The 19032-nt window shown below is 39.0% G+C and overlaps 1 protein-coding gene across 1 annotated transcript; it reads right to left on the bottom strand.

Moving 5' to 3' along the window:
* Positions 1 to 10378: 10378 nt before the first annotated feature.
* nptx1l (neuronal pentraxin 1 like) lies at positions 10379 to 17428 on the bottom strand. Its single transcript, XM_063019013.1, has 5 exons — positions 16991 to 17428; positions 15848 to 16058; positions 14552 to 14796; positions 13706 to 13885; positions 10379 to 10659 (listed from the first exon to the last, which is right to left on the bottom strand). The coding sequence occupies exons 1-5, from the start codon at positions 17426 to 17428 to the stop codon at positions 10438 to 10440; spliced, it is 1296 nt and encodes a 431-aa protein (XP_062875083.1). The 3' UTR covers positions 10379 to 10437.
* Between the last annotated feature and the right edge of the window lie 1604 nt (positions 17429 to 19032).

The raw sequence follows: 19032 nt of genomic DNA on the forward strand, positions 1-19032 counted from the left end.
ACAGATGCAATAAGACAAACACTAGTCTTTGAAGCAAGAGAATGTTAATGATTTCGCGCTAGTTACCACAATAAATATGTAGCAGCTGGCTGTACACATTCTTTCTAATTTATCATATTTAGCTTTGAAAGATAGATAAACAATTAGTGATGACACTGTCTAATTGTAGTCCTACGCTCCTGTAAATGAAGTTTTTATGATTAAACCAGACACAGCTGCCTGATCAGCTATTAGGTGATCCTTTATCTCAGCTGCCACGCTCACGTTCCTGTCCCAGTTTTGTGGATGTATTTTGTTGGAGTAGTGTCAGATCCACCTAGGGTCAGTGTTCGTATTGATGTTCATGCTTCATTACATTTGCCTACTGTACAAAGTAGCTTGTTTTCAATATGCTGCATTTGCTAAATTATCACTCTTCATTTAAATGGCTATTATTCAATTTCTATTTAAATGAATCTGTAATAAAACTATGCAACGACAATTAGAGCCGAAATGCTTGAAATTTTGTCTGCACAGCAAATTTGCCCTTTTGTCCCTCTTGTGTATAGAAGCACTTTGTAGTTCTACAATTACTGACTGTAGTGCTTCTGTTTCTCTGCATGCTTTGTTAGCCCCCTTTCATGCTGTTCTTCAATGGTCAGGACCCCCACAGAGTAGGTATTATTTGGGTGGTGGATCATTCTCAACACAGCAGTGACACTGACATGGTGGTGGTGTGTTAGTGTGTGTTGTGCTGGTATGAGTGGATCAGACACAGCAATGCTGATGGAGTTTTTAAACACCTCACTGTCACTGCTGGACTGAGAATAGTCCACCAACCAAAAATATCCAGCCAACAGTGCCCCGTGGGCAGCATCCTGTGACCACTGATGAAGGTGTAGAAGATGACCGACTCAAACTGCAGCAATAGATGAGCGATTGTCTCTGACTTTACATCTACAAGGTGGACCAACTAGGTAGGAGTGTCTAATAGAGTGGACAGTGAGTGGACACGGTATTTAAAAACTCCAGCAGCGCTGCTGTGTCTGATCCACTCATACCAGCACAACACACACTAACACACCACCACCATGTCATTGTCACTGTGGGGGTCCTGACCATTGAAGAACAGGGTGAAAGCAGGCTAAAAAGGTATGTAGAGAAACAGATGGACTACAGTCACTAATTGTAGAGCTACAAAGTGCTTCTATATGGTAAGTGGAGCTGATAAAATGGACAGTGAGTGTAGAAACAAGGAGGTGGTTTTAATGTTATGGCTGATCAGTGTAAATAATAAACTATTTTAGATGACTTTGCCTCAGTAAATGAATGGTTATAGATTTCTCTACTTATGAGGGGAAAAAATAGGACAAAATAACTGCAAGCAGAATAAATTACTGCCAGTAGTGTAGTTAATTAAGAGTCAAGATCGTTTTAAGGTTGCACACTGAATGATTAAATTAATACCAGGAAAACGGTAATTGGATTTTTTTTACCAGTTGTGGTTGTGTTTTTTTTTGTTGAAAGTTTGCTGTTTGTTTGTGTGTTTGTTTGTTTGTGTGGATTCAGAATGACAGGAATGTTGCACCAAATCCAGTCACTGCAACCAGAACATGGCAGAAATATTCTTACCTGGTTTCGTTGGCACCACGCTTGGAGTTGGTGTGAAACAATCGTTGGCCAATAGCTGCCTGCCATTGTGAGTGTGTTGAATTACTGAGAGTTGAAGAGGTGGGAAGGTACGTGTGTGTGTGTGTGTGTGTGTGTGTGTGTGCGTGCGTGTGTGTAGATCTCATTAGCCAGGTCTCTGCCAGGTAGAATGCCACACTGCTCGTCACTGTGCTGTTGCCCTATGGCAGTCTCTCGCATCGTGACAGCCTTCCCAGCCTCTCTATGTGGCATTGTGATGAGATATTCTTACTCCACAGCCACAACATTAATGAGACAATGTGACATTTCTCAACCTTTTTACTTACCTTTACCTCTGAGTCTCATACATTAGGCTTGGCAGAGGTGAATACCCAGTAGCTGTGAGCTGAATGTCATTGGAGAGACTGTGTACCATTATTTTTATGGACCAAGGCATCAACTTTGTGGCTGCTTCTTTTTGTTTCTGGTCCAGTCCCCCAGTAATAATCGTAAATTGAAAGTTTAGTATAGATATATTGCATGTGTTAAGTGTATTTGAATAAAGTACATATGAATCTGTATTTATAAATAATTAAAAATAAGAACAATAATTAATTACATTTTACATTTTCAGCATTTAGCAGATGCTTTTATCCAAAGCGACTTACAGTACTCTGACATTATATTAACTAAGCAATTGATGGTTAGGAGCCTTGCTCAAGTGCTCAACAGCAGCAACCTGGCAGTGGTGGGGCTTGAACCAGCGACCTTCTGATTACATTTACATTTTCAGCATTTAGCAGACGCTTTTATCCAAAGCTTACAACATACAGTCTAAACAATCGAGGGTTAAGGGCCTTGCTCAAGGGCCCAACAGTAGCAACCTGGCAGTGGTGGGGTTTGAACCAGCAACCTTCTGCTTACTTGTCCATGTATATACACCAATCAGCCATAACATTAAATCCACCTCCTTGTTTCTACACTCACTGTCCATTTTACAAGCTCCACTTACCATATAGAAGCACTTTGTAGTTCTACAATTACTGACTGTGGTCCATCTGTTTCTCTGCATGCTTTGTTAGCCCCCTTTCATGCTGTTCTTCAATGGTCAGGACCCCCACAGGACCACCACAGAGCAGGTATTATTTAGGTGACATGGTGGTGGTGTGTTAGTGTGTGTTGTGCTGGTATGAGTGGATCAGACACAGCAATGCTGATGGAGTTTTTAAACACCTCACTGTCACTGCTGGACTGAGAATAGTCCACCAACCAAAAATATATCCTGCCAACAGCGCCCCGTGGGCAGCGTCCTGTGACTGCTGATGAAGGTCTAGAAGATGACCAACTCAAACAGCAGCAATAGATGAGCGATCGTCTCTGACTTTACATCTACAAGGTGGACCAACTAGGTAGGAGTGTCTAACAGAGCGGACAGTGAGTGGACACGGTATTTAAAAACTCCAGCAGCGCTGCTGTGTCTGATCCACTCATACCAGCACAACACACACTAACACACCACCATCATGTCAGTGTCACTGCAGTGCTGAGAATCATCCACCACCTAAAAAATACCTGCTCTGTGGTGGTCCTGTGGGGGTCCTGACCATTGAAGAACAGGGTGAAAGCAGGCTAAAAAGGTATGTAGAGAAACAGATGGACTACAGTCAGTAATTGTAGTGCTTCTATATGGCAAGTGGAGCTGATAAAATGGACAGTGAGTGTAGAAACATGGAGGTGGTTTTAACGTTATGGTTGATCAGTGTAAATTGTCATGTTTTATTATAGTAGAGTAAAAAAAGAGTAATTTATTGCCTGTCATTGGATGTTTTCTTTTCTCTGCTTACTAAAAGCTAGGTGGCATAGCTGATAGCACTGGAGCATCAGAAGCTGGGTTTTTATCCTGTATCCTCTGTGTATTTTAGTTTCCTCCCACTCCTAAAAATGGAATGAATTTCCTCCATAGTGTGAATAATTTAATAAATACTTGATGCCCTGCACTGGCAACCCATTGTTACTGTAGTGATAAAGTCATACATGTGTACTCATGACTTTGGCCTTTGAGTATTGCACTGTCACAGTCCAGATGTATTTTCCTTTACATCCTGATAACGAACGATGACTTGAATACTCAAGGATGTATTAATATTTTACACTGAGAGCGTTTAAGCTCTCTGGCTTATACACTTTCTCCAGTGGGAAAGTGTAAACACTGCTGGCCTTTAGCAGACAGATTTCCTTTAAAGAAAAACAGTAGGAGATGGGTATGACATGACACTAACCCCAGTAAGTGCACTTGGGGGTCTTTTAAATCAATTATGTTTTATGGGTTATACATATTCACCACACACAACCGACTGTATACCACAGCACTGCTGGATTATTATTAATAATTCTTTTTTTTATCAAATGAACAGTGGATTCAAAAAGTATTAAGACCTCCTGACTTTTATTTTGTTTTTAAAAATTAGTTCTTGTTTATGGCAGATCCTCTCAGACTTGCCATCTTCTGGTTTCTCCACAGATCGATGGGTCTTGCCACTTTAGTATTGTTGTGTTAGCTGTATGCTTCGGGTCACTGACATGTTTTTAAAGTGAACTGTTGCCCCAGTCTGAGTTTGCATGCTTTCTGGAAGAAGTTTTTACCAGTCTTCCTGTTCCTGACGTTGAAAAGCACCTCATAGCTTGATGCCGCCACCACCACCACCATAGGGTTTCGCCATAGGGATGGTATTACCCAGGCAGTGTTCAGTGCCTGTTTTGCCAAACGTAGTGCTTTCTGCTCTAGCCAAAGAGTTCAGTTTTCATTTTATCAGACCAGAGAATCTTTTTCCTCATGTTGCCTTGTGTCAAGAGTCCTTTACCTACCATTAAGCAAAATCTAAGCGGTGTCTTACTTTACAGTGGTTTTCTTCAATAATGGATGTATAAACAGGGTGTAAAATACTCTTCATATGCATACAAAGGAAGCAATGCTGGTCTTCAATACTTTTCAGCCAATTAGAGCCCAAAGTCACATAGATATGCTAGATTATCTCTTGCCTTTCTGTGTGTTTTATTTGGAAATTATTTGTAGTTTGTGCATTTGGACTTGCTGTGACATTTGAAAAAAAAACTTCTTATTTCCTACTTTTATGCAACAGCATAATGACTCAAGAATAACTAGGTATTACATAAAGTGCATTTTCTTGGGCAAGTTAAACAAAGATAATTGGAAAGAACGACATTGACAATATTTAATTAGTCCAGAGGCTATGAGCTAACAGGAGCAGAAGACTGGAGCCCTTAAGTGGTAATAAGGAAGTCTACGTGACTGTATGGCAGGAGAAAATAAGCGGTTAAAGAGAGCTCAGCTATGCTAATTTTGGTGTTTAGAATTCTCCTGAGACGTTCTCTCTTTCATACTAGAGGAGGACTGGAATGGTTTTTGGCAGTGTTTGTATGTTGGCACAAACCTGAAACTGAATTTCTCCCACTGGAATGAAAGCAATTATTCATGCAGGTAAAAGGTGCTTTGAAAGTGAGACTGTGGAAGGATAAGGGAGGGATAAGTGTTGGTGAAGGGCTTGTGGACTGCATTCAGCAACAGTGCAGGGTGTAGAAATATTAGACTATTGGATGTGTTCCAACAAACAGAAGCGGGAACATTTGCGTGTTGACTAAACAGTAAGCAAGAAGGTCCTAGGATCAACTCCTAGGCAGAGTGGTCCAGGTCCCTCAGTGTGGAGTTTGCATGTTCTCTCCATGTGGGTTTCATCTGTGAGCTCCGTTTTCCTCCCACAGTCCAAAGACGTGAAGTGAGGTGAATTGGAGATACAACATTGTTCATGGCTGTGTTTGATATTAACGTTGAACTGATTAATCTTGTGTAACCAGTAATTGATTAAGTGTGTAAAACATGACGTTAAAATCCTAATAAATAAATAAATATATAAACAACAAATGCAACTTCTGGGGGTGCAAGGGGTGGATGGCTGCCCTAATTTATATATATATATGGGCCTGTGGTAGCCTAGTGGGTAGGGCTTTGGGCTATCAACCGGAAGATTGGCGGTTCAAATCCAGGCTCTGCTATGCAGCCACTGTTGGGTCCTTGAGCAAGACCCTTAACTCTGTCTGCTCCAGGGGCGCCGTAAGTTGGCTGACCCTGCGCTCTGACTCCAGCTTCCAACACCAGCTGGGATATGCGAAGAAAGAATTTCATTGTACTGTACATCTGTATATGTATATATGACAAATAAAGGATATCTTTCTTTAATTTGTGTCTGTTTTATCTTTATTATTACTAAAATATGTTCCAAATGTTAAGTCATAGATAAAGAAGAATTGCAGGACAATTAAATTTCCAAATGACCATAACATAAACCTCCTACAAGTGCATGTAAACTTTTAATTTTAACAGTTTGTAGATTTTTTTTTTTACAGCAGGACATTCTTTAAGCCCATGAGGGACTTACAATCTTTGATTAATTTTATCAGATACATTCTCCTGCTCACACTACTGGCCTCTTCACAGATCCTGGTCCTTGTTCTGCATTTTATGGGTCACCACTGAGAGAGCGATTTGGTCCACTGTGCTCATTAGGCATTCTAAACATGAGGTGTGGTGATGGAAGACACATGGATTTTTGCTGAAGTGTCCTCCTTATCGCACTATTTCCTCACTGAAAACAAACTAAAAGGAAACTAGGGCCACATTTCAAAATGCTTTGTCTCTACCACGCTTAAAGGTAGTCCCATAGCAGTACTCGACAGGGCAAATCACTCAACACAGGGCAAATTATCTGTAAATGTGCAGTAGAGCCTGCTGGACATCTGAAGCATCTGTCTGCCTTAACAAGCAGTGGATAGGGAGGAAGAGGAAGCCTGTGCTGGTGTGCTGGTGTGTTTTAAACAGCCAGAGCTTGTTAGGTAAATGTCTGCAGAGTATGCTAGCCTTCACACTTTAGATAACACTAAGCAGAGAGAAAGAGTGTGCGTGTCTGTGTGTGTGTATGTATGTCTAAATGTGACACACAGATTTTACTGTCCATGGCTTTCTTCTGCACCATGCATCTGGCTCAAAGTGCTCGGTGTCGACTCAAAATGCTTAATCTACCAGAAAAACAGAGAGAGGAGAGAAAGAAACTAGAAATAAAGGAAGGAAGGAAAAAGAATTATTAATAAGAATCCAGTGCTGTGGTATAAAGTCGGTCGTGTGTGGTGAATATGTATAACCCATAAAAACATCATTGATAGTCCGCCAGTGCATCTAGGTTAGTGTCATGTCATACCCATCTCCCATTGTTTTTGTTTATAGGAAATCTGTCTGCTAAAGGCCAGCAGTGTTTACACTTTCCCACTGGAGACAACAAATGTCAGAGAGCTTAAATGCTCTTACAGTAAAATATTAGTAGATTCTTAGGTATTCAAATCATCATTTATTATCAGAATTTAAGGGAAAATAAATTTGGACTGACAGTGGAATAATTATAGGCCAAAAGCATGATTACATGTAATGTAAGAAAAGGTAAGAAGGAGAGGAAGAGGAAAGGCAGGAAGAAGGGAAGAAGGAAGAAAGGACTGATGGATTGCAGAAAATAGTTGTGAACAAAAAAAATGGTGTCTTAAAATGGTGTCAGCTGTTTTGGAACATGCTGCAGGCAAATTGGGATGTTTATGTTCCGAATAATGTTCACAAGGTAAAAACAAGCCATTTAAAGCCCTTCTTTTTTAAAGAAGGGCTTTAAATGAATATCCTTCTTTCTGCATAATTAGCTGTCCCAACTTTTCTGAAATGAGTTTGTTCCTCTAAGATTGCCATCCACTTTTAAATATAATTTTTACATTTTAAATGTGTTCTCCCTGTGTTTGTGTGGATTTCCAGGCTTTTGTTCATTTATACGTCTTTAATAACAATATAATTCCTATCAGGGTCATGCTGGGTCAGCAGGAAGGAATATGACCTGAAGAACATTGCACAAACAATTACTCACTTCTAGAGGCAAATCACCTACTGGAATGTTTTGCAGGGGTGGGGGAAATGAATTTAGCCAAAGGAAACCAACATGAACACTGGACAAACATATAAACACCTTATAGAGGGGGCTAGTCTGCTGTCCATCTCAACCAGCATGCAAGAGGTGAAGATAACTGTGCAGTTTATTTATTATATGTTGCACGTGCATGTATATCATTTTCAGGTGGGTTCTTTTTTTTAGTTATTAATATTATGGATATTACTGTGGAAAAGCATTTGTGAGTTCAGGCATTGAGGCTGGCTCACAATGGGCATTCCAGTTCATACCCAGGGAGGTTCAGTGGGACTGAGATTTAAACTCTGTGCTGGCCACTGAAAAATGGCCTTCCCCAAAATGTTGCCACAAAATTGGAAGCCAATGAGTGTGGCTGAAACACCAAATGTAAAAATTACGATGGACGATGGAAGATGTGTGTACATTTTTGACTTTAGAATGTAAAGCTGGTGTACAGGAATCATAAACAAATGTTAGACCACAATCACACAATTTTAAGTATCACAATTTTATTACAAACATTAGATCTTTTTTATATTTTGATGCTGCCATGCTTTTAGCATAGAACAATACAGTATAAAATCTCCGAGGAGGATAGGAAAAGCTGATTGGTTCACTGATGCTGTTGCAGCATTTTAAACTCTCATGCTGTTTCTTTATAGAACATTCCTTAGAAAATAGAAACACTGTATGAACACAATGTGATTTGAACTAAAATGCTTCAAATGTGCACTGACTGGCAGCTGAAGGACAAAACCACAATCAACAAAGCGCTCAGAATCAGTGATTACAATAAATAATCCAGGAAATCAACACAGATGTGAAAACACTGCAAATGATAAAAGAGTTTTAAACTTCTTCACAGCCCCAAGGCACCCAGGCTCATAACAGGTTGGCAATTCAAAAGTATATCCTACACACACACACACACACACACACAACCATACCCCCACACACACACCGAAAAATTAAAAATAGTATTTTACATATGCCCTCGACATTCATTTTTTTCAGATCTACCATTATTCACAGTGAGTAGCCCAGGGTTCTTTGTGTACGGTTCTTAAAGAGAAATATTTCATCTATCACAAATGATTTGCAAAACTACCTGGCTTTACATATACAATTCATCTCATATTCTCCTTCAGGCTTAGTTCACATTTCCTACATCTGTGTGGCATGAGTGGGGAGACGCTGCTGAGAGACTGATACAACATGCACCTGGAACAGTACAGCAGGCTCAGAGTAAAATACAGCCAAATAATACTGTATTTTCTGTACAATACCAAATTATTATTATTATTATTAATAATAAGTGCTATCATGTTGATTCTGACTCCTTGCTTGTTCATTTTTTCCTAGGGTATCCATCCATCTTGTTGCTGACTGTCTTTTTCCTCTTTTACCTTCAACTCCTTCAAGCATAACTCCCTTTTCCAGTGAACTGGTTCTTCTCACAATGTGTCCAATATAAGAAATGCTTCAGATTGGTTATCTGTGAGATTAGGTTTGATTTGGTTGCGGATCCATTTTTTTCTTCTGTGTCGTCCAAGTACTCTCAAAAGTAGTACTCTCAAGGGCATCAATATCCTGTTTTTGTTTTATATGTGCATTCCTTTTTTTATTCCCAACTTCTTCCTAAGCGCAAGGTAGGAATACCCTGGACAGGGCACCAATCCATATAAAATATTAATAACAAAGTAAATACATCCTCCTGCAGCAGTGGGTGGTAAAGCTGATTCAGTTTCAATTTCAGTTTAGGCTCTGATTGTTCTGGTGGGTCAAGTTAAAGATGGTATAAGTAAGAGTACAGTGCCAGGTCATGACATGTATCGGTTCTCAAGCTTAACATATCAAATAACAAATGTATTAAACAAATAATTGTTGGTGTTAGGAAGTTGGGGCTCTGCACTAAAATTACTCTCCAAGTTGGTACCTTCAGGCCCTGAGCTAATGAACATACTGTATTTACTGGTGATTTACTGGAGGTGTTGAAAGGTTTTTTCCCTTATTTAACCTACGCTGATCATTATCAGTTCCCCTGTTTTAATTCTCTAGCCATGCACTGGCCATGGAGAGCTGAAAAGAACTTATCAAATACCCCATCACAAGTGCAGACACTCATCTAACCAGCTGCCCAATCCTGTTGATAATATTTGCTTAATCTAATAATTGAATATAATTAGTGTTGTGTTAATGTATTAATTAACAACCATTAAATACATATAGTAAAATAAGCCATGAGCAAATAAATAAATAAATAAATTTTTTGCACTAAAAAAATTTGAATAAATACAATAAATAAATAGAAAATAAATATATATATAAAAAAATATATTGATGTGTTTCTAAAATATCACTGTTCTACTGTTTTTGCTGTGCAGAAATAAATAAATAAAAATAAATAAATAAATACTTTAACCCAAGAAAACCAATACATTCCTTTACTCAAGCCACACAGAGGTAATATGTGTAAATCACAGTTGGAAGCCGTTATCATTTTGTATGAAGCAGGCTAACTGTCCAGTAAGGCATTACTTGCCCAGCAGTAGATCAGGAAACATGGTGAGTAAAAATGCGGTGCTGTTAGTATGAATATAAACCACTTTAAGCTTCCGTTTATAAATTCCAAAACAGATGAGAAGAATTTCTCTGCGTGATCAAAAAAGTGCTCAAGTGTTAACAAGAAATCATGTGAAAAACACCTAACAAAAACTCCAGATAATGTTTTCTGGTATCCACACGTATGCAAATATCTTTTAAATCATGTCTGAGAATGGATGGATGTTTCGCATCGGATATCAAATCCCCGTGTCCATCAGTTCAGCTGGCGACAGGCCTCGAAGGTCCATTTGGATACTCCACCGTAGATCTCAATGCTGGTCTCCAGCCAGGAGAAGACGTTACCCACTTGTGCTTTGCTGCTGCATGTCGCCAAATTGTAAATCTCTCCTATGGTCAGTTTCCGGTCCCAGATATGAAAATTTGCCATGTCGCCTACAAACGCCTGAGTAGCATCAAAGCCTCCACCAAGGGTGTCCTGTAGGACGAGAACAAATATAAAACACGGTTAGAATAAACACTGGGCTGATCTTAGCAGGTCAGATGGTGCATTATTAACGCTGCTGTAAGCATTTTTTAAGGATAGATCAGCTAAACTGTCTGTACATTGTGATCAATAAAATAGATGTGCTGACAACTGTATTTCTCTCTGTGCTCCCCTGGAATGCTCAGGGTTTATGGTTTTTAGCTATCAAACAAGGGGACAGAAGTGTACAGGTGGATTTTGGCTGTTCAGACTAAATTAATTTTTGTTATTTTCTATGTGGAACAGAAGACACTGACTCAGTTGAAAACCCAATTACCCAACAATGACTTCACTAAAATGAAATGACTAAGCTAAAAGCTTGATTTGTGGTCATTAAACCCATTTAAATCATTTTCCTGTTGTAACATTGAACCATAACCCATATATCAAATCTCCTGGTACTTTATTGGGTCCATGATTTAATGCAGCAAAGGTTTTCAGAGCCATTAAAGGAAAAGCAGCTCTGGAACACCACAGTTTATCATCATATTTAAAAGTGGTAATTTATTTTGTTATTCTTTATAACCATCCTTTTAACACCAAAACCCATTTCTTGCCAAAAAGCTTTATTTTGTCTTATCTAACCATAAACATCAAGCACTTACATCTGTGATTAGAAGAAGTTAATAGTTTTGGCATAAATGTGTTGTATAACTGTAGATTTGGAGAACTAGTGAGCATCTTTTTCAAATCGTCAAGTATGAGCCTAATTATTCAAAATTATTCAGCACATGAACGCCCCTTTGTGGAGGCTTTACGTTACACCTTGTAAACCACAGTGGGACCAGATTGACATTATTTTTATTAATTAAGTATATTTTGTTTTGTGTTCTGTATTGATGCATTGCTTGTAATGCCTGGGTCACGGTAAAGAGGTTATACTGTTAATGTATACAAATTTACTTGAAATAAAGATTTCTTTAAGTGCCTTTTAAGTGATTAAGCTAATTAACCAAGACAACTATAGACTATTATACCAATCTTTACCAAAGGGTTGACAAATTCCATAGCTGACACTGTAATACAACTGTAGCAGGAATAATATATGTATAAAAGTTTATAAACATTTATAAACATTTTTTCTTAATGAACTCTTTTACATTTATGGCATTTAGCAGTAGCAGTTTTTTTTTCTAAATAAATTACAACTGTGACCAAATACAATTTAATTAAGGGTTAAGGGCTTTGCTCAAGGGCTCAACAATGACTTTGAATTGTGGTATAACTTGAACAACCTTTTAATTACTAATCCAGTACCCTAACCATTTATTTCTTGTGTTTGCTGTTGAACAATTTTGGAAGGCCAATATAAATTTTCCATTATTTCTATTGTGTGCTTACTAAACATGTGACAGAAATTTGCATCCCTCCCTCCCTCAGACATGACCAATTGTGTCACTTAAGTGCCCAGCCAGGCCGACGGCACAGCCAAGACTCAAGACTCAGCAGTAGTGGGTTAGCATGTAACACGGCTGAGCTACTTGCCTACTTAAATACATAAAATCAAATAAATTGTGTAAATTAGAATTAAGAGAAATAAGCAGCTTGATATTAGTACACTGAGCACGTGGATGCACTTGCAACCTGTAACACAGATCGACCAAAATAAAACAAATGAACCTGTCTATTATTGATGTTTGGAGCTGAAAAGTCATTTAAATGTCATTTATATTATTAAGTTTATTTGGTCTTGGCCAGTAAATGCAGCCCTGTAGGTTTATTAAGTAACTATTAATCTGCAGCTATAAGAAGTTTTACTGAATAAAACAAGTGAAGCAATGTGAGCTTTCCTTCTCTCTCAGTGCAGGACCCTAATCAAAATCTAATATCCTGTCCTTTTCTCATTATTTATATCCATTACCATAAAAATGTCTGTAATATCCTGGAGCATTAGAAGTGGCACGGCAAACGCTTTAATAATTACTGCTGCAATCAATGTGACAAATTTGGTCCGGGGGAGATTGAGAGGGTTAGATTCTGAGGACTAAGCATTTTTGTGCCTGTTTGAAGGTGGAACTTTAGTTATGTTATGTATTAAACTGGTGTAGAGGGAGTAAATTGCCTAAACAGGATATACGTTGTGTTCGTGGCAGGATTATAGCTCCTCTTTCTCTAATAAATATGCAAATATATTGAAATTGAGTGTCATTTCATCTTTCATTTGATTTATTAAGGTTTGGGCAATCGTGCTGGCTTTGCATTTTATTTCTTCTGCCATTCTTAAAGATTGGTGTAAGCCATCAACAGCTGTGTTACTGAGAGCGGTTGCCAGGTCCCTAGTTTTCCAGCTTAATTGAGCTACTCTATAGTCACAGACAATGGGTACTTTATTCTTTACTTATACTCAGTATATGGTTTTCCTGTTTTATATACAGGAGTCCCAACCTTACCTGCGGTTCTACTGTACTTATTGGAAAAACATGATAATACAAAGCAGTCCAGCCCACTATTGCAGAGACCTTAGAGTCTTGACCGGCCTGGTCAAGCGCTCATGCAATTTGTAATATATGACAAATAGAAGATTGAATTGGAAGTCACATCCTTGCCAATACAACAGAGAATTCCACTGACTGTTTGAGAAGCTGGCTTGAGTGCTGGTCGGTAAATATTAAAAGTTCAGAGGCTCCACACATGTCAGGCTTCTTTGGACACAGTGGGTGTATCAGCAGCTTGGCAGCCATGGGGCTTGAACACTTAGCCTTCAACCAGCCTAAACCACTAAGCCACCACTATTGTTACTTCATTTGCATTTCACTCTTAGTTCTAAGGGTTTTTTTCCTTTGTGGTTGAGCATTTTTTTCAATTTATAGCAGTTCTCTGAGCCTCAAATAAAGTGCAAGTAATAGGTGTACCAGGCACAATGTGCATGATTAGCTACAGCTTTAGTAAACTAAACTCTTATGTAAGAGCAGACTGAGGTTGCGTAAAGGCACACTCATCACCTTGACTGTCTAGCTGAATGAAAGAGGAAGCCAAAAAAGTAAGCAAGCAACGCTACCTGTTCTTGACCTAGTATGAGCACTCCTTGTGATTTGATTGGATGATACGGTGCCAGATTCTCCCCGGTCCCCCTCATCACACCATCTTGAAAGGCCTCCCACACTCCATCACGGGTGGTCCACGTAACACAGATGTGATGCCATTTTCCGTCATTTATCAGAAAAGGCAGCTTCGCAACCTAAAACAGTAAGAGTAAGAGACTCAAAATGACATAAAGTTTGTGAACCATTTAGAATAAGCAACTTTTCTTTATCAATTACTAATAAAATTTATATTTTATGCTCATAATGATACTGATATATTTTGCCTAAACTGGTGACACTTATTTTATTTCTTTATTAAAACCGGTGTTTATTTTTTTATATTCAGACTGGAAAGTTTGTTAATGCTTTTATTTAATAACTGATAAAAATTAAAACTGAAAACAGATCTGTGTCTTGCACAGCAGCAAAAAATAATTACAGACCATTTTGGGAATTTCTGTATAAAAAAACCCTAATTGGGCCATGACGCAATTTTGTTGAGGTATGAACTCTGAATTTGCCATTTTAAAACAAATATTTTTAGCCCTAAGAAAGCAAATCCAAAAACTAAGATTCTATCTCCACCATGCTTCACAGTTGGGATAAGTATTAGGTCGTACTGCTCTTGTGCGATGTTTGGAGGAAAAACAAAATATTTACATTGTTTTGTTGCACATCCTGACTGTGTGTAGTGTTTTTGTATCAATAACTGATTTGTTCTGTGTCATTCTAATAGTGAAGGATCAACAAACACCAGCATTTTAGGCTCCCCAGCACTTTAATATATAACATGATTTTAAAAAACTGTATAAACTATTTACCTTGTCATTAATGAGAATCTCCATTGGGTTCTTTCCCCACTCGATAAGGACTAACTCATTGGCTTGACCAGGAACTGCATATGAGAATGCTGTCCCCACTCCTGGAGATGCATTGGATTTAATCCACATACACACGGTAAAGGCGTACATCTCTGGCAGACTCTTTTTCACTTTGGCGTACATGTAATTGGTTCTCAGTGGAAATGTCAACTGGAATTTGTCTAGTGGTCTGTTTTCCTTCTGTCCTGTAGGGTTTACAAAAAAAATGTTATTCAAAATATATACTGTACATTTACAAGCCACTGTACAAGACACATCTGTACACCTGCTCATTCATGTGATTATGCGGCAGCAGTGCTGCCCTTAAAACTGCTTTTGTGTCAGTTCAAAACAGCCAATCTCTTTTGGCTCACATCATCAATGGACTTTGACCCACAGAACTGCTGCGTATTGCATATGTTTTGTTTTCCCACAAAATTATGTCTAGAAAAAAGAATACAAATTTTCCTTTATCATGATGTGTATGTAGACATTTGTAATCAATTGTAAATGCAAAAGCACAAAATTTATGCTAGCTTTCTATTTTCTTTGTTATAACCAGTCATTCCAAGTGTGCTCGTATGCCTTTTTTGCAGGTTGCCAGAATATTAGTTTATTTACTTTAAAACTTCTGAACCAAATCCATCCCCCAACATATGGCAACCAATATTTAAAGAAAATATACAACAACCATGTCTACAATAGGTGGATGTCTAAAACGTCACCGTGTCACAACCATAATAAAGGAGTGCACCTATGCGGACCTAGCCGAGGGCCGCATTGAGTGCTCATAGGGGGCACTAGTGAGCACACTTGTTGGAGGAAAAAGGAAAAATTTTATAGACACTATGCAGTCTTGCGTAAAAGGTCAGTTCTGATTATTGGGACAGTGTTATAAAGCAAATTGAAAACTGCCAACCAACCCTGAACTTCTTTGTTAAAGCTTATATTCTCTGTAATGACGTTATATTCAAAACTCATTTCTGCATAAGTAAACCCTGATTTACTTATTAAACACGGACTCAATATGCAAAGCAATGCAGCTTTCCACCCTCCTCCCAGCATTCCCAGCTTCCATCATTTCCATCTCACTGAGTCTTCTGCGACATTTTTACTCTAAGACCAATCAGTCTATATCACTCCATCACTCTATCATTAGACCAGGTTTATCTACGCAGTGTTGGTATTGAATGTGTTAATTTACTAATAAGTAATGACTGAATTAAGCGTATGCAGTGAAGATCCAAGCGCGTTCACCTTTCTCCAGGTCGCTCAGGCGCTGGTGCAGCGAGGTAAGCGTGGCTTCGACTTGGCCGCGCTGCGCGCTCTCGTTGCGCGTGGCCGGTCTGCCCTCCTCCTCCACCGCGTTGACGCGAGCCAGCACCTGGCGCTCCAGGTCGTCGATTTTACTCTGCAGCAGATCCTTCAGACTGTTCGCAGGCGCAGAGCCGTTTGTGCGGCTGAATTGCTGCGGAGGAGACAATGCGTCAGGAGGAAAAGAGAATAGATTTCTTTCCATGTCTGCGCTAATCACAGCGGGGATGCGGAGAGCAGCTCGGACAAAGCAGGATTATCTACTTTAAGGCGTTTATTTTGCGGCAGTTTGGTCTGCGGGCTAAATTTGTTCCCCTTTATCTGTTTGTCCTCAGGTGAACTGATCTGAGCTGAGGTTTAAAACGCTTTAAAATGTTTAAAACTTATTATGAAGGTACCTTCCAGGAAGACAGATTAACTAACCTTACAACTAAAATAAATAGTATTTGCTGAGTCTTATATGTTTATTTATTAAGTATTTCCTAAAGACAGAAAAAACACTGAAAAACTTATTATATTTAGTGGTGCACATAGGAAGCATTAAATAAATAAAGCATTATTACAACTGTTAAATATTTCCAATAAACATCACCTAGTTAAAACTTTTTAAAAAATCATACTTCTTTACATAGAGTAACCAAAACAGCTTTTTAACTAAGGTATAAAGTATTGAATAAAATCCAAACGCATTGTCGACTTTATACAATTATCTGGCATATACTCTGGTATAAAGCACCAGATATAATAAAAATGCACCAAGTTGTTTTTCTTTCTATGTTAACTGCAGAAGTTACTGTTCAAGTTGCACTGATTATTTAAGCTCAATACTTTGTGCTCAATACAGAATTATACTGCAGTAAACTGAAACAGTGTGCACTTTATCTCGTGTATAATACGCAAAATAAAACGCAACTGAACCAAGTTAGTTTTTACACTAGATTGTTAGTGGATTGCTAGATTGCAAAATGTGGGAAAATCTAACCATGAAAGTTAATATAGGCATAACCAGCCGGTTAAAGTAAATGCGCTGCTTTGAAGTGCGCCCTAACGTCCATGTCCAAAAATGCGCAAATTATCTCCACGTACCTCCAAATTCTCCAGCCTCTGCTTCAGGTTTTGCAAAGTCTGTGAGAGTTGTGCGAGCGTGTCTCCAGGACCCCTGGACACATCTCCCATGGTGTTTTTGGAGCCCGGTTCTTTCCTTCTCCCACCTCCTCCTCCTCCAGCCTCGGGACTGGTCTGGCTCTCGCATCGTGCCAGTTTGGCCGTAAGCTCCCTGATGGTCTCTTTCTGGCTAACAATAGTTTCCTTTTGCTGGAGCACGGTCTCTCTGAGCTGCATGACCGTGGCCCGCAGCTCATCACCGGGAACACTGTTCTGCAGAGTAGCCGCGCAAATGTCCACGTCTTTGGGCACGGACGTGCAGATGAACTGGGTCGGTCCAAAATCTTGACCCAAGGCCTCCAACAGCAAGCAATAAAGTGCGAAAAGTTTCCAGTAGCGTCTTCTAACGCTGCTCTCCATAGTTTGTGTGTGTGTGTGTGTGTGTGTGTGTGTGTGTGTGTGTGTGTGTAAGTGAGTGAGTGTGTGAGTGAGAATTGTTGGTTGGTGCGGCAGATTTCAGCACGGCAGAGCTGTTCACTCCGTATAATCCTAGCTGGGGCGCGGGCTGTGTTTATATACCACGCGGGCTGCGGCGAGCAGGCTCGCGCTGCGTCACGAGCCGACACAAAGTCGACAGCCAATCAGCGACGCTTCTTGTAGTCTGACTTCAGGTAGAAAGCGCATCATTACTGAGCAAAATTCGTTATAGTTCAGGTTTTATAGACCTAACAGCAATGAGTGGACATTTTTATCAGTGCGCATTTAAAAAATGTTCAGGATACACTTTTCCAAACAATGTAAATGTACCTACTAACGTGTTGATGGTTCTACTACAGTTTAAACACACTGTTGCAACTGGAAATATTTAACCCCTTAAGGAAAATGAGTTATAACTCTAAACTTTTCTGCATTGCTTGATTTTGTTGTATGAACAAAAAATAATGATGTGATATTTTATAATATAGGGCAGTTAAGGTACTGGACTAGTAATCAAAAGATCACTGGTTCAAGCCCCACCATTGCTAGATTGTCACTGTTGGGCCCTTGAGCAAGGCTTTTAATCCTCAATTGCTTAGACAGTATACTGTCACAGTACTGTAAGTCTGCTAAATGCTGAAAATGTCAATGTATAATTATTCAACCTTACATAATATTGCTGATGTTAAAACCTACAGCTTGTCTGTGCGATCTAAACTTGGGTTACAACATGATTAAACCATTGGAAACTCAACAACAGGTCTTATTTGCCTCAGTTTTGATGTGTTATATTAACACCACCCAGAGATTCAAGTGTTCAATGTGTGTTTCAACCATGGTGAAAGCTAAGGAGCTGTCACAATAGCCGAAAGAGGAATTAACTTTTTCTCAAAATCAACCACAATTGTTCAAAGATTGTTCAAAATTAAACACACAAAAAATCTAATTAGTTTCCACCATCTCTTCAAGCTGTAGCCTTGTGGTTAAGCTACTGGGCTAGTAATCAGAAGCTTGATGGTTCTGATGGTTCCACCACTGCCAGGTTGCTGCTGTTGGGCCCTTGAGCAAGACTCCTAACCCTCAATTGCTCAGACTGTATACTGTAACTGAAATGTAAGTCGCTTTGGATAAAGGCATCTGCTAAAATGTGCTTACGAATCACTGCTCCCTGTTAATTTGCATTTACATAGTGTCCTAAATTTTCTGGAAGTGAGGTCTGTAAAATTGGTCAGTAAATAAGTGAAATAAGTGGTGTTATTCATGTTCTGTTTTACAATGAAACTTGTTTAATGCACAGCTGGAGACAGAGGTTGGCTTGACAGGAACATGTTTAGACATAATCACTTCTGACAATGAATAAATAATCGTGATTAGACTAGGGTGACTTTCTTAAAAAGATATTTACCTTAAAGACTTTCCTAGTGCTCTTTTAAAACTCTTCAAAATGTCTTTATTACACTGAATAATGCAGTAAACGGACAGGCAAGTAACTTGCTGTATAACTTTTAATGTACAGTGTATCACAAAAGTGAGTACACCCCTCACAT

Source organism: Trichomycterus rosablanca, chromosome 22 (assembly GCF_030014385.1).
Source record: "Trichomycterus rosablanca isolate fTriRos1 chromosome 22, fTriRos1.hap1, whole genome shotgun sequence".
Lineage (NCBI taxonomy): Eukaryota > Metazoa > Chordata > Actinopteri > Siluriformes > Trichomycteridae > Trichomycterus > Trichomycterus rosablanca.